Source organism: Euleptes europaea, chromosome 6 (assembly GCF_029931775.1).
Source record: "Euleptes europaea isolate rEulEur1 chromosome 6, rEulEur1.hap1, whole genome shotgun sequence".
In the NCBI taxonomy this organism is placed as follows: Eukaryota; Metazoa; Chordata; class Lepidosauria; order Squamata; family Sphaerodactylidae; genus Euleptes; species Euleptes europaea.
This window is the reverse complement of record NC_079317.1, coordinates 68,609,239-68,624,292: the sequence shown is the minus strand read 5'-3', so window position 1 is coordinate 68,624,292 and position 15,054 is coordinate 68,609,239. Positions and strand designations below refer to the sequence as shown.

General features: G+C 42.1%; 1 protein-coding gene across 1 annotated transcript in view; it reads left to right on the top strand.

Annotated features, from left to right (window-relative positions):
• EHF (ETS homologous factor) overlaps positions 1–15,054 on the top strand; it is a 58,502-nt gene that overhangs the window by 30,930 nt on the left and 12,518 nt on the right. The window contains exons 2-4 of the mRNA XM_056851542.1: positions 6,460–6,559; positions 12,019–12,264; positions 13,361–13,420. Coding sequence (XP_056707520.1) covers positions 6,460–6,559; positions 12,019–12,264; positions 13,361–13,420 — 406 coding nt within the window. The remainder of the gene's footprint in view (positions 1–6,459; positions 6,560–12,018; positions 12,265–13,360; positions 13,421–15,054) is intronic.

Below are 15,054 nucleotides of genomic sequence, written 5' to 3'. Positions count from 1 at the left end.
TTGAAGTGATAGAATAGAAATGTTCTTCATAAATAAAATAATTTCTTCTGAATAAAAAAATATCGTACATGCATGCACACACAAGCACTTAACATGGATTAGATATCCCATAATAACCTTTAATCACCATGCCATATTAATCAGAAAGTAAAATGGTGGACTGTTCCTTTTTAAAGCATTTTCATGGATGAAGTGGAGATTATAATCTACAGTGGTGATTATGGGTAGAACGAAGAGTTTAGATTTATTGCACATGAACACCAAGGGTGTACATCGTGTTTTGTTTAATAACTGCCATTTGTGGTATCTTTTGTTGTGGTACGGGATAACCTTTGGGAAGCGTTGTAGCAAAGAGAGCTTTTTTTCAGCTTGATAGCTTTAGTTATTCATTAATGTTTTGCTCAAACAATATATTCATAGGCAAATTACACAGACTTGAATCCTAAACCTTTCTTCCACTTGTTCTGCACTTCTGCTTGCTCTGTTGGAAAATTTTAGTGGTCTTCCACTTTTAGAGCATATTCCTCTGGGACTAGGTGCTTAATGGGCGAAAACGCATGGTTGCTTTAGCCTCCTTTATTCCCTGTTTCAGCCAGGATTCACCCAGGATCAAAGCATGCGTTTTCGCCGAACATGCGTTCAATCCTGACTAAATCCTGGCTGAAACAGGGAATAAAGGAGGCTAAAGAGACCATGCATTTTTGCCCTTTGGCTCACTGAAAGAAACTGGGCTTGTGTGCACAGAAGCTCCTAGTCCTGGAAGAACACACTTTGCAACAGAGGACTATCCTGGCAATGGAAAAAGGAACAAATGCAAGCAAGGCTGAGGATTCAAGCCACAATGTTATTCAGATCGCAAAAGATGGTATAACATAGGAATGTAGGTGGGAGGGAAGGAAGGAAGGAAGCAGAGAAAGGGAGAGGTTGTGAGAGCTACCAAGAGGAAGTAGCAAGGAAACCTGAAGACTGTATCAGGCAATGGGAAAAGGTAGGTAGGTGTATAGGTTGAATGAGTGGGAAGGAAAGAAAGAAACAGGGAGAAGATACAGGGAATGCTAGGGCAGGGGTCAGCAAACTCATTAGTCAAAAGAGCCAAATATCAACAGTACAACGATTGAGATTTCTTTTGAGAGCCAAATTTCTTAAACTTAAACTATATAGGTAGGTACACTGTTTATTAACTTAATAAACTTTAATTAAAGTTTTAAGTCTTAATTAAACTATAGGTACACTGAATAAAACTTGATATCATAATTAATAATGATCTTATTTATTGATAAAAATTAAATTGTAAGTCCCTGCCATTTCCCCCTCCCCTTCCGGAGTCCTCGTCTGGAGGCCTGGTCTACCGCCATAAAAGCCTATTGGTAGACCTGGCCTCCGGCTGAGTCCCATTGGGAGGCCAGGTCTACCCATTGGCTTTCTTGGCAGTAGACCTGGCCTCCAAAGGCCCATAGAAGCCAATTGGTAGACCTGGCCTCTGAGGAAGGAAAAAAGTAAGTAAGGTATCCATAAAATTAAATCATGACAATGACTGACAAACACTTAATGTGAATAATGTGAGCAAACTTCTAGATTCACAGACGCAGTAAACACATGAGAACATAAGAAAGGCCGTGCTGGATCAGACCAAGGCCCTTCAAGCCCAGCAGTCTGTTCCCACAGTGGCCAACCAGGTGCCTCCAGGAAGCCCACCAGCAAGACCAGTGCAGCATCATTGTCCTTCCTGCGTTCCATAGCACCTGATATAATAGGCCTGCTCCTCTGATCCTGGAGAGAATAGGCATGCATCATGACTAGTATCCATTTTGATTAGTAGCCATGGATAGCCCTCTCCTCCATGAACAGGTCCACTCCCCTCTTAAAGCCCTTCAAGTTGGCAGCCATCACCACCTCCTGGGGCAGGGAGTCCCACCATTTAACCACACGTAGTGTGAAGAAATACTTCCTTTTATCAGTTTTGAATCTCCCACCCTCCAGCTTCAGCAGACGAGCCCGAGTTGTAGCATTACATGTGTCCCGTACCAAACAAACCCCTGCGCTGGCTCCAAAGTGTGCCTCTTCCTGGCTTACAGGAACCCGCAGGCCCAGAAGACGAAGGGGGAACTGATTCGGCGCCACAGAAGATGGGGTGCCACGGCCCAGCGCCGCTGCAGGGGGTGCGCTGCCAAAGGAAGCCCGCCCCGCCCAACAGCTGATAGGCGGGCGGGCCCGGGCCAGGAACCGCCCAGCTGCCAGCCAGGCAATCGTGCGGCTAGAGGGGAGGGGAGGCTTTAGCCTCCCAGCCATTGAGGGCAAGGGAAAGGGGGACCCGGCCATTCTCCACAGCGGTGGGGGGAGACAGTGTGCCCGCTCGCCTGCTCTCTCGTGCTAGCTCGCTCTCTCCCTCTCAGGCTGCCTGCACGAGCGGCCGTGAGAGCAGGGGCTCTGAACCAAGTTCGGAGAGCCACACTCAAGGGGCCAAAGAGCCACATGCGGCTCTCGAGCCGCAGTTTGCTGACCCCTGTGCTAGGGGAAAGAAAAAGGAAGTATAGAGATGGTTTAGGGAGAAGGAAAAGTAGGGAGGAATGTGATTCCTCCTATCCATCAAGTCATCTGCTGATTTAGTTGCCTCAGAATGCATACACATACAACTCATGCTCAATGTCTTAAGCTAAATCCTTTCAGAAATGTTCCTGGGCTATTCCTTCCTGGACTTTCAGCAAGGGGTTAATTTCAGAGTTTTTCTACAGGTCTGTCAATTATTACCAACTATTTGTTTATGTTGAAATATTGTCATAATTAAGACTGAAGTGACATATCATTTTATGATACATGTATGTTCATCAATAAACATAACTACACGGATGTGCATACATTGCAAATGCATATCCCATACTATAAAAACAAATTAAAGCCTGCAAACCTTCCAGATTTTCAGTCTGTGACATAAGGTTAAATATTTATAAGGGCGTCAGATATATTTATAACATTGTTGATTAAAATAAATTCATGCAGGATACTTTCCCACCAAACTAGTATATCACATGGCATTAACCTTTTCTGAGAACACTGTGCAGAAATCTGTCCTCATTTCTCCATGAGTTTCTATGTTGATTTAATTGAGGGAGAATATGAAATATGTAAATTTATACCCTTTCCTGATAGGCTTGGGGAATCAGAGGCTTAGAGCCTGATTCTGCAGATATTGCACACTCTAACTAGGATCTAAATATAATGGAAGGGTAATTTAACCTAAGATGCAGATGATGAATCAGAGAAGAACAATAAATGTGAAATAATCTAAACATGTCCACACCCTTATCTTTCACAAAGGAGAGCCTTACCTTCCCCTGGTGTAGACCACCATTCTCAGCAGATACAGGCAGGTGATATCATAGCCTTGGATACAAAGGACCACACAACTAGTTCCATATCCTTTAGGCTTCTGTCTACATGTTTGTCCTGAACAGCACTTTTCCATGCCTCATGGCAAACCAGCTTTGAAATAGATGACACATTCCCAAGCAGTGTTTGATATGGCATGGTGGTCTGCTCTTCAAAATCAAGCCGTCAAAATTATACTTGGTTTTCCCAAGCCTTCGTGTTTGCATAAAGTAAATCTGTGGATCCCCCAGTCTTAGTCTTCAGAAAGGGGATGCTGGACCATCAAATGGCTGTAATGAGGTTATCAGGCATTGTGTGGAACAAGTAGAGAAGGTCTCTGTAGGACCCAGGTTACAGGTTATGATGTATCAGGGCTGTGGGAGCTTAATACAAGGTGCCACCTCAATATATGGTGCCCTCAGATGCCATTCTTTGCCACCACCCCCCTCACCACCCCTTTTGTGGCTGGCTGTGTACCACTCCACCACCTTTCATTGTTGACCTACTCAGCTGCCTCTCCCTGCCCCTGTCCCTGCCCGGGAGCAGCTAACATGCCTTCCTTCCTCATTCTCCAGACATCTTTAAAGACAGAGATGCAAATTGTATGTACCCAGTTAAGCTTCCCAAACTCTTGCATTTGTTGCAATGGCATATTGTGCTGATTTAAAGACACCTGCAAAACGAGTTGGGAAGCAGCATCAGAACATAAGAAAAACCATGCTGGATCAGACCAAGGCCCATCAAGTCCACCAGTCTGTTCACACAGTGGCCAACCAGGTGCCTCTAAAAAGCCCACAAACAAGACAATTGCAGCAGCGTTATCCTGCCTGTGTTTCACGGCACCTAATATAATAGGCATGATCCTCTGATATTGTAGAGAATAGGTATGCATCATGACTAGTATTCATTTTGACTAGAAGCCATGGATAGCCCTGCCCTCCATGAACACGTCCAGCTCTGCATCCTGGGTGTGAATGGCCAGCTGACTGGTAGAGCAAGATGGCAGAGCCAAGGATGAAGGAGAGGCAGTAGTGATGAATCCACCAGCTGAGGGGACCACCTCACCTCATTTTAGAACTGGCCGCAGTGAAAGACCCAAACTGGCACAGTTATCCTGACTAAACTGCTATTGTAGATTGCTTGCTTCTGACTTGTCCATTCACTATCAATGATAAGATGGTTCATTCATATGAACCTTCATTTCTTTTTCAGTGCATTGGTATTAGGAATACTGTGCACAGTTTCTGATGGTCCTTTTTCTTCTCCATATGAAAATCCATGAAACTTTCAAATGAAATTACACATAAAAACAATGGAAATTATTTCAAACCATTTGAGAGTAGGCATCAGCACTAATCCATGTAACATTAGTCATAGCTAAGTCCTGTTGAAACCAGTAGAACCAGTTAGTCATCTCAAGCACCATTGTTTCTTTGGGAGAAGCATGACTAACTTTTGCTGGATCAGGCTTATCATCTGTAAAACAATTTAGTCATGCTTTGTGAATTCATGCCTAATGATCTGAAGCATTAAGACCATCCTCTCATACATTTGGTCCAGGTACTTGTGCTATACTTCTTCCTCAAAACATTGCATATTTCTCCATGTTAACCGACCCAACTAATACATATAGAACATTGAAAACATATATAGAACTTCTAGAATCTCTGAAGGGAACTTGAGGATCAGTAGCTTTTAGTTTGATAACTCAAACAAATAAACGGGTGGGGAGCCTTAAAATGTGTTTTATTGTGATCTCTTAGTATTGTTGGACTGATGGAACTAAAGGCTCTTATAGCTATATGAGACTCTGGCAGAAGAATTTAACAAACAATAGTAAATGTGGGCACTTTCGTCTAATTTTCTAATGCTTCTCTAATTGCATGTCTGAGAAAAGCTGTAAAATAGCACCATTTTGGCATCTGTGGGTTTAAAAAAATTATGTGATCCTTGTGTGTGTGTGATTTTGTCATCAAGTCACAGCAGACTTACGGCAACCCTGCAGGGTTTTCAAAAAAGAGACATTCAGAGGTGGTTTGGTTTGCCATCGCCTGCCTCTGCGTGGGCTGAGAGACTTCTGAGAGAACTGTGACTGGCCCAGGGTCACCCAGCAGGCTTCATGTGGAAGAGTGGGGAATCGAACTGAGTTCTCTAGATTAGAGTCTGCTGCTCTTAACCACTATATCACACTGGTTCTCATGTTATCCTTAGCTTGGTTTATTTTCTTTTTGCATGGAATCTTTGAAGTATTTTTTGTAGTTAATCTTAAAAGGGATCTTAAAAGACCTATCTGTTATATGGATCTTTGGAATCTAAAATAGAATTTGTAAAACTAGAAATCTCTCTCTCTATGTATATATATTAGAAGCCTGAGATAAAAGAATATATGTTACGTACTGCAAAATGTTCTTCACCTGCCTCCTTCATTCGTCTGAGTTCCTTCTTGCTTACTTTTTGTTCATCGTTAATCTTTAACATTCTTTGGAAGCCTGAATTAGTTTATGTTTACCATAGTTATACATTTCTAAGGATAATAAAAAATAAATTGAATGAATACCAGTTGAGAACTTTCTATAATGGCTGTTTATTCAAATGTTGTAGTATTTTTGTTTTTCCCAGAGAAATAAGGATTCCATGACTATCAAAAGTGAATGAACAATGTTGTATGTGCCTTATTAGTTAAAAAGAGAGAGAGATGGTTCCAGGATTTTTTAAATTCTAAGTAAAATAAATCAGGTAGAATTTTCATTTATACTATTAAACCAAAGATGTAATAAGAAAACAAACTTTAAAAAAACTTCAAACACTAGAGATTCAGGAAGCAAGCATTTTTATTCTGCTTCATTCTTGATCACAGATTATTCTTTTATGGATGAGTGATGTTAAAACTTGCCTTGTGCTTATGAAAATCAAGGATGGTAATGTGTGCAACAAGGAGATTTTATTTCAGCCAAAAAGGGGCTGTGGTGACGTGTTCTTAACCTGGGCTGTGTCTTCTCAGAAAACATTTTGCATTGTTTGCTTCAGTTTTAATGGGATATTTTTGGCTTTTCTGAAAAAAAGTGCAAGCTAAGTAAGCTCTTTTCTTTACAGATCATGATTTTAGAAGGAACTGGCAGGATGAGTCTTAATTCCGTCCCAAGTCTTCTCCATGAACAGCCGTCCTGGACAGATGGATATCCCACATGTAATGGTAGGAATAATTTACCATTAGTGATCTGTGACAATGGGCGAAAACGCACGGTCGCTTTAGCCTCCTTTCTTCCCTGTTCCAACCAGGAGTTAGCCAGGATCGAACGCACGAACGTGCATTCGATCCTGGCTGAATCCTGGCTGGAACAGGGAAGAAAGGAGGCTAAAGCGACCGTGCGTTTTCGCCCTACATCTGGGAGTTGTATGTATTTCTCTTGCCCTCCTCCAGTTTGAAGAGATTGGAAAGAAAAATAAGAATCTAGTGGCACTTTGAAAAATACAGTAAATTGTAGGAAGAAAATGATCAATATTTGGATATTTTTCCAAAACCCAACATTCTCTAAAAGAACTCATGATTATTACTTTAGAACAGATATTCCCAAACTGTGCTCCGAGGAGCATTTGGTGCCCTGTGAAACGTCTCTTAGTGCTCCATGAAGACATTGGAAAGAAAAATACTACTGTCATTCGGTTTAGTATGTAGGTGCTAGGTGCAAATTAGTGCTCCGTGATGAATTTCTCTCCTGAAAAGTGCTCCATGACTCAAAAAGTTTGGGAAACTCTGCAAACCATAACTCTTTTCCCTAAAATACCCATACAAAGTTTTTGTGAACTTTGCTCTTCCTGATGAATTGTAAATAGGCTGTTATGTGTCATCAGAAATGGTTGTTTCCTTTTGAATGATGTGAGAAGAGGTATGAGAAGGAGGTACAATCCTTGAGGTAGGGCCTGGAGTTCTCCCAAAATTACAACTGATCTCCAGACTGCGGAGCTCAGTTCCCCTGGAGGAAATGGCACCTTTGGAGGGCAAACTGTAGCATCACATCTATGCTAACCTCCCTCCCCATCCAAAATGCCACCTCCTCCAGGCTCTACCCCCAAATCTCCAGGAATTTCCTAGTCTGGAATTGGCAACCATAGTTGTCTACCAAAAGGAGCAGGGAAGAGTTGCTTAGGAGGATCTCAGCCGTTTACCTTTCCAGGCTCACTTGCAGCTCTGAATAGAAATGAACTCAGAATTCCAGATCAGATCCTACACTAAAATCATATAGACTAAGGCTGCAATCCCGGGAGGGGGAAGGCAACATGCCGGCGTCTGGGAGTGATGGAGCTCCACCAACCCTTGCCAGCCCTCGCCACCAGCACAGCCAGTCCAGGAAATAAATCCTGGAAGAGAATGGCTTCACTGGCGTGGGGACATGTTCTCGGGGGGAGGGGCTGCATTTGGGCAGCTTCCTAACCCTGTTCACCCCGGGAACGCCCCCTTGAGTGGCGGCGGGGCTGTGCCACCTTTTTTGGTGGTGCAGCCTTGGTGTTATCAATGGGGAATTTCCCCCAATTTTTCCATTTTTAAATTTTTAAATACCTTTTCTTCTCCACGGTGGCCAGGAAACCTCAGAGAAGGCAGCGTGGCTCCACCTCTCCTGGCTGCCGTGGATCTATCCCTCCTGTAGGAATGGGCTGCCCAGGCAAAAGAGCTTTTTGAAGCAATATGTTGGTTGGCCTCAATATCCAAAGAAAAGTACTTGCTTCTAATTCCTCTCATTATAGTTTCTGTAGGACTTTGGTGTGACTAATTTTAATGGCTTGTGTGCATGTGGAAAAGATGCATCACCAGCAGACTCACAATATTCTTTTTCAGTTAAAACATGAAGGCTTGGATCTTAAGGTGGTGTTCTGTTGAAACAGAATGGCTTTTCTTTCAGATTTTTGCTGATTCCTCCCTCCTGCTGCAGACTCTGATTTGCTCCCAACACTGTTCCTACAGGAGCACAATTATGTGGGCACAGTAGGCTGCAGTGAGGGGGGGATCCACAGAAGTTACCTTCTTCTAGTGCTACTCTGGTTGCCCTGTTCAATGCTCTCTTCTACAATAGTATGTAGAGCTATCCATACTTTCAAATAGCTGTTTTAATTTTGTGTTGATTTCTGTCTCATTTCTCTGTCTTGCATATCTATCCTACCCTTCCTCCAAGGATTTTGGAGCACCTTCCTTATGAGGAAAGGCTGAAGAGTCTGAGACTTTTCAGTTTAGAAAAGTGACGACTAAGAGGGGACATGATAGAAGTTTATAAAATTAAGCACAAGGTGGAGAAAGTTGACAAAGAGAAAATGTTCTCACTCTCCCAAATTACTAGAACTCAAGGGCATCCAGTGAAACTGGTGGGCAGTAGATTTCAGGATGGACAAAAGCAAATACTTCTTTATACAGTGAGTGATTAAAATATAGAATCCACTTCCAGAGGATGCAGTTATCGCCAAAGGCCCAGACAGCTTTAAAAGGGGATTAAATGCTATAATGCTGTTATTATGCCAATAAAGGTTTATGTATGTTAAAAGGGGATTAGACAGATACATGGAGGATAGGTCTACCACTGACCACTAGGCATGGTGATTAAAAGGGGATCTCCAGATTCAGAGGCAGTAAACCTCTGCAAACCACCGCCAGGAGCCAACTTCAGGGGAAGGCCTTCATTGCCAGAGTAGCTGGTTGGCCATTGTGTGAGACAGGATGCTGGACTAGATGAGCCACTGGTCTGATCCAGCAGGGCTCATCTTATGTTCTCAGCATACAAAGATCTCCTTTCTTTGATTTTATCATCACAACTACTCTGTGAAAAATAGGACAGGCTGGAGGGGAGGGGCTGGGACTCAGCTCTAGAGCATCGACTTGGCATGCAGATGGTCCCTGGTTCAATCCTCGGCACCTCCAGTTAAAAGGATCAGAAAGCAGGTAATGTGAAACATCTCAGCCTGAGACCCTGCCAGTCTGAGTAGACTCTTGCTTTTTTCTACTGCTACAGACAAACATGGCTACCCATTGTGATCTAAATACCACTGTAATAAATAGATCACTCAAATAGAGAATGGTCCTTCAGTGTTACTACTCTGAAGATGCCTGCCACAGTTGCTGGCGAAACGTCAGGAAAGAAAATTCCAAGACCACGGTTACACAGCCCGGATAACCTACAAGAACCAATGAACTCTGACCGTGAAAGCCTTCGACAATATTTAGAGAATGGTTTTGTTTTCCCTACTCTGATATTTGTCAAAACATTTCTATCCATATGATATTAATACTGAAAAACTCTACAACTGGATGCAATTTTTTGTTGTAGAAAGTTTCAGTGAAGTTGTGGATAAACCGCCATTCTCCAGTGTTCTCCAGAGAAGAGAGATCTGTTGGGTCTTCCTTCCTGGGCTAGTATAAACACACTGAGTGTAACCTATACTGAATAAAGTCTGAATAGTTACTGAATAGATGGAAGAGTCTGCGCTGTAACTAAGTGTGGTGCTGTATCTTGTAACCATCTTAGCATAGTACATCAAGCTGAAAGCATTCCAGATCGGAACTGTTCCTAACCAACTGTGCTTTGTGCCTCTCTTGAAATAAAGCTATCAATCTATCTACCTCTCTGTACATAATAAATTTTGATTATCTTCGTTATTATAAAATCAACTACAGCCTCTAAGCCTCTTAATTACATCTGAGGACAGCCAATGGAAACTTTCTCCTCACATAACAACGGTGGCAAGCTTGTGGGTTCAGGGAAGCTAAACCCTCACATTTATTGGTGGCAGCGCCGCAATATGAAATTACCCATGTTTTCAAGTCCCAGCCTAAATAATTTTAACATCTGAATAAATTTTTACCACACAAGAACAACTTTTACCTCAAAACAAAAATGCCTGGCAAAACAGGAGATCAGCAGGGTGATACACAGCCAAGGGGGGCTTCTGGTGGGGAAGAAAACCCAAATCAGGAATTAGAGCTGATGGAAATGAAAATAGAAATGGCTAAGATAGAGGCTGAGAGGGAACAAGAAAAAGCTAAGATTGAAGCAGCCAGGATTGAAGCTGAAAAAGAAATTCAGCTGGCCAAAATCCAAGCAGAAATGGCGGGAATGGAGGAGAGAGAAAAAGAGTGGGAATCTGAGAGGGAACACGCAAAAGAGATGCACAGTTTAAAGATGAGGGGGCTACAATTAAGAGCAGGGTTACCAAGACCCCACAGAAATGAAAATGTTCCTGTCATAGAACAAAAAAGATTCCCCAAATATCAGAAAGGGCATGACGTAGAAGCATTCTTTTTGAATTTTGAAAGAACACGCAGAGACCTTAGGATCCCTGAGTGGGACAGAATGCAATATATGCGCCCTCAGATTAGTGGTGGGCTGAATAAAGTTTATGCTGAGCTGAGAGACGAAGAGATCTCAGACTATTTTCAGAGAAAGAGTGAGGGTGAGATATGGCCTCACAGCGGAACAAAGCAGAAAAGCATTCTGTGAGATGAGAAAACCAGGAGAAACTTATTCCCAAATGGGCTGTAGAAGAGACAGCGCCCTAAACAGATGGATAGAAGGGAGTAATATAAAAACCTTTGAAGAGCTGAAGAATTTAGTGGGACTGGAACAATTCTATAGACTGATTCCCTCACACATGACATTTATCCAAGAGGGTCAATCGATCCGCAACATTGGCTGTGCAGGGGTCACGGGAGCACTGAGGAGGGGAAGTGTGGGGAAGACCTGACTCTGTGAACATCTTATGCTCCTGGATCAAGGATCAATTTTGTTGTGGTTGTCATAGCATGATAAGAAACTGGTCCCGTGATCTCATTTTTAAAGTAATTTTAAAATCCCACAGCCGACTCGCCATGAGACACTACAGCAGTTTTAAACTATAGACTGGCAGGAGCAGAAGCTTCCTGGTTTTTTAAAAAAGGTGTAACTCACTAAAATGGTGTACTTCCAATGGAGCGTTTCCCTTTGTTTTTCAAAGAACAAAAACGCAACTAAACCCTTTCCCCCTTGTACCTTGTCACACAGCTGTTTTTAAACAGGGATGTAGACACAGCCAGTTCTACATGTTTGAAGGACAAGACAGCTGTGCATAGCACTGATTGGCTGCCCCCAGTGATGTCACCCAGAAACACCCCGTACTTTAAATCAGTTAGGCCTATAAATACATAAGGCAGTGAATGAATTGATTAATGCATGAACTGCTACACGTTTATTTTTTTAAATTAAAAATGGACAGCCACCTGGTACAAGAAAGGGAGGCACACATCTGATGCTGAGTCAGTGGTCAGTTCATTGGTATGCACACATGTCATTTCAGTTACAGCTCCAGGAAGAAACTGAGCTTACCCCCTGCTCTTTTTATATCCTGCCAGACTTCACCAATAGAGGACCTGTATTCAAATGGACAAATGTTTTTTCCAATGTTCCTTAAAGAGGATCTATACTTACTATAGATTTTGTACATTTATATGGCTGGTTTGTGATTGTCAGGATGGGAGTCATAAAAGTCAGAAAGGCATGATCAGCCTAAAATATAAAATTATCTTGGCGAGGGATCCAGATATCATCTTACCACATTATTTGGGGGGGGGGGAATAGCCTATTTTGTTTGGTGATAAGTGATGAAGAAAAAAACCCTCAACCTTTCTTCTTACAGTATCAGGCAGTTTTTTTGGAACTCAGTGGCATGAAATACATCCTCAATACTGGACGAAGTACCAGGTCTGGGAATGGCTCCAGCATCTCTTGGACACCAACCAGTTGGATGCTTCCTGTATTCCTTTCCAGGAGTTTGATATCAGTGGAGAACACTTGTGCAATATGAATTTGCAAGATTTCACTCGGGCCGCTGGCACAGCTGGACAGCTTCTTTATAGCAACCTTCAGCATCTGAAGTGGAATGGTAAATGCATCATGGTTTAATAAACCCCTCATATCTTAAAAGCAGTCATAGAGTACATCAAAGTATCAAAGTATGGACAGGTTTACATGTGACTGTTTCTCACAGCCTTGTCTTCGGGGCTGCTGAAATAGCAGTTGTGTATGTGATGGCACCTCTTTAATGTGGCAGGCAAAGATCTCACTTTAATATGGCATAGTTTGTATTGACAGGAATTGCCATGCTGTCAATCATAATGGCCATTTTACCAATTATAGAAAAATAAATTTACATGCAGTATGATGAATCTTGTGGCCTTGTGGGTCCTCTAGATTCATTATGATTTTTTCTATTTTTGCTCAGTTTCTCCTTTTCATTCTTTGAAGAAGCTCCCAACCACTAAGTGAATCTTCTAACAGCTGGTGGAAATTTTTATCTCTCGGAAAGAGGTGTTAATCCTGTTCCTGCCAGTGCCATCCTAGGTAAAATCTCGACTTCTGCTCTGGCTCCATGGCAGCCTCAGCAGGAAAGGACACCCAAATACTGACAAAGGGAGGGGCACTTGCCAAATCCCCTGGGAGAGGTTCTTGGCCAGAATCTCCCCCACCCCCTAAACAAGTTTCCTCTATATCTATAAATAGGATGAATGAGGAGGAAATGGAAATATTTCAATCTTATTGACCCATAACTTTGCAAAAGTTTTTGTATAACCCTAGTCAAACTGAAATTTTCTTCTCCATAAGAATGACAGATGCTTGATAAGAGAATAATAAAAGAAAGTTGATTGCTCAATAAGAGAATAATTGATTTTGTTGGAAAACTGCATTCACCGGTGTGTTCCGAATTGCTCTGTTGAGATATATTTTAACATGATAAGGAGTTGTATTTGCAAGATAGACCTGGGTATGCTGAGCAGCCAGGAACAACAACAATATGGAAAGACGTTTTTAATTAGAAGCTGTACTCCATACAACTGGTTTTCTGTTTTGTTCTGCTACATCTTTATTAGATCTGGCATTGATTTGAATATGGTTTGTCAACATTGGTTTGGTTAGGCGAGTCTTTGCTTAAAATCCTTCCTTTCTGTGAACTGAATTACACATTGCACGTTCTCTTGCAGGTCAATGTGGAAGTGAAATGTACCCATCACACAATGCCATTGTTAAAACAGAACAAGCAGGTGGGTGATTATGGTGGCAAGCCATAGCAATGAACAAAGGGAATGTTTGTCTGTAGCAAAATTAGGAGGGCTTGGAGCAGGGAAGGGAACCACATTTATATTTTAACAAGTTATATGTTATCAATTTAAAAATTATTCCAGTAATTGATATTCCTCTTTTTTATATCAGGGTGGCTAACAACAGATACATTTAAAACCATAAAATCTAAAAATAACTCAAAAATTATAAACTACCCCTTGAAGCTAGTTATTAAACTGGTATATCAGCCATAAAATATAATATCAAATACCTGTCGCCACACCCTACAAGGACTATACAGATTTAACGCATCTAAAAACAAAATTGAAAAAGGACTGTCTTGCATGCCCTTGTGAAAGACAGCTAGGAATGGGTTTAGTGTGCGATTTCTGAGACACCATTCCACAGACATGGTGCCATGATAGATGATACCTTGTTTCTTGCTGAGGTGAACAAGTAAGATGGGAGGAAGACACAGAAAGACTGTTACCTGAGACAGATCTAAGAGACCATGGATTCATGTCAGGAGAGGTGGTCTTTCAGATATGTGGGCTCTAAGTCATAAAGTCTTTTAAAGATACTATGTATTTTAACTGAACATGAAATCAAACTGGTAACCAATGTAGCTGTTTCAGCGCTGGTCTTTTATGCTGATAGTGTCTTGCCCTCATCAACAAACAACTAGCTATATTTTGAATCAATTGATTCAAAGGAAACCCATGTCGACCTTTTGTGATGTTATTATTTATTTAATAATATTAATTATAAAGTTCAACTGAGGAAGCATTATGACTCAGTTAAATCACTTAGACTTAGAAGCCAGCTTTTGGCTTCATTTGTGCTCGTTGTGTTTTGTTTGATTTTGAGCTATAAAGCTGATCAAGTACAAAATGTGTCTTCAAAAATGATATATAGCACAATCCTAAGGAGGGGTAGTTGCGGTGTAGCTGGGGACGGCGCAGCCATGGTGCAGCCATGCCACCTCCTGAGTGGTTTGCTGCGCCATAACCAGCAAGCTGATCAGGAAAAATCTCCGAATACCCGTGAAACTGCTGTATGATGTTCCACAGGCTGTGCCACCATTTCTGCTGGCAAAAGGGAGCGTTCCTGGGATGAAAGGGCTCAGGGAGCAGACTAACGTCAGCCCTGCCCCCAGGAACTCCCGCTTTGGTGCCGGCGCAAGCCCTTGTGCTAGAGGAGCGCCACCACTGTGCCGCCGCCCATGCTTGGTGCTGCCATGCCTCTCCTTGGCACCAGCATAATAGCGTAAGTGCCCATTAGGATGGTGCAAGTGGCATTTACGCTGGCGCTGGAGTCACGATACTTTCTAAGCCCATTCGCCCCCCTTTAGGATTGCACTGATAAAGAGCTATTGTTGTTTTATTTAGAAATTCATAATATCTAAAAGAAAATAATAGAAAAGTACTTGCTTTTTAAATGAAAGAGGTTTCTATAAAGGTGTTGTCATCACCTCAAGGAAAATTGTTGTATTCTGAAACAGAATGAACAACATTCTCCCTCCCTTTCTCTAATTTACATTGCAATTACTCCAGTCTAAGCCCACTGATACCAGGGGCCATACTGATTTCAATGGACTTAGACTGGTGTGGTGTAG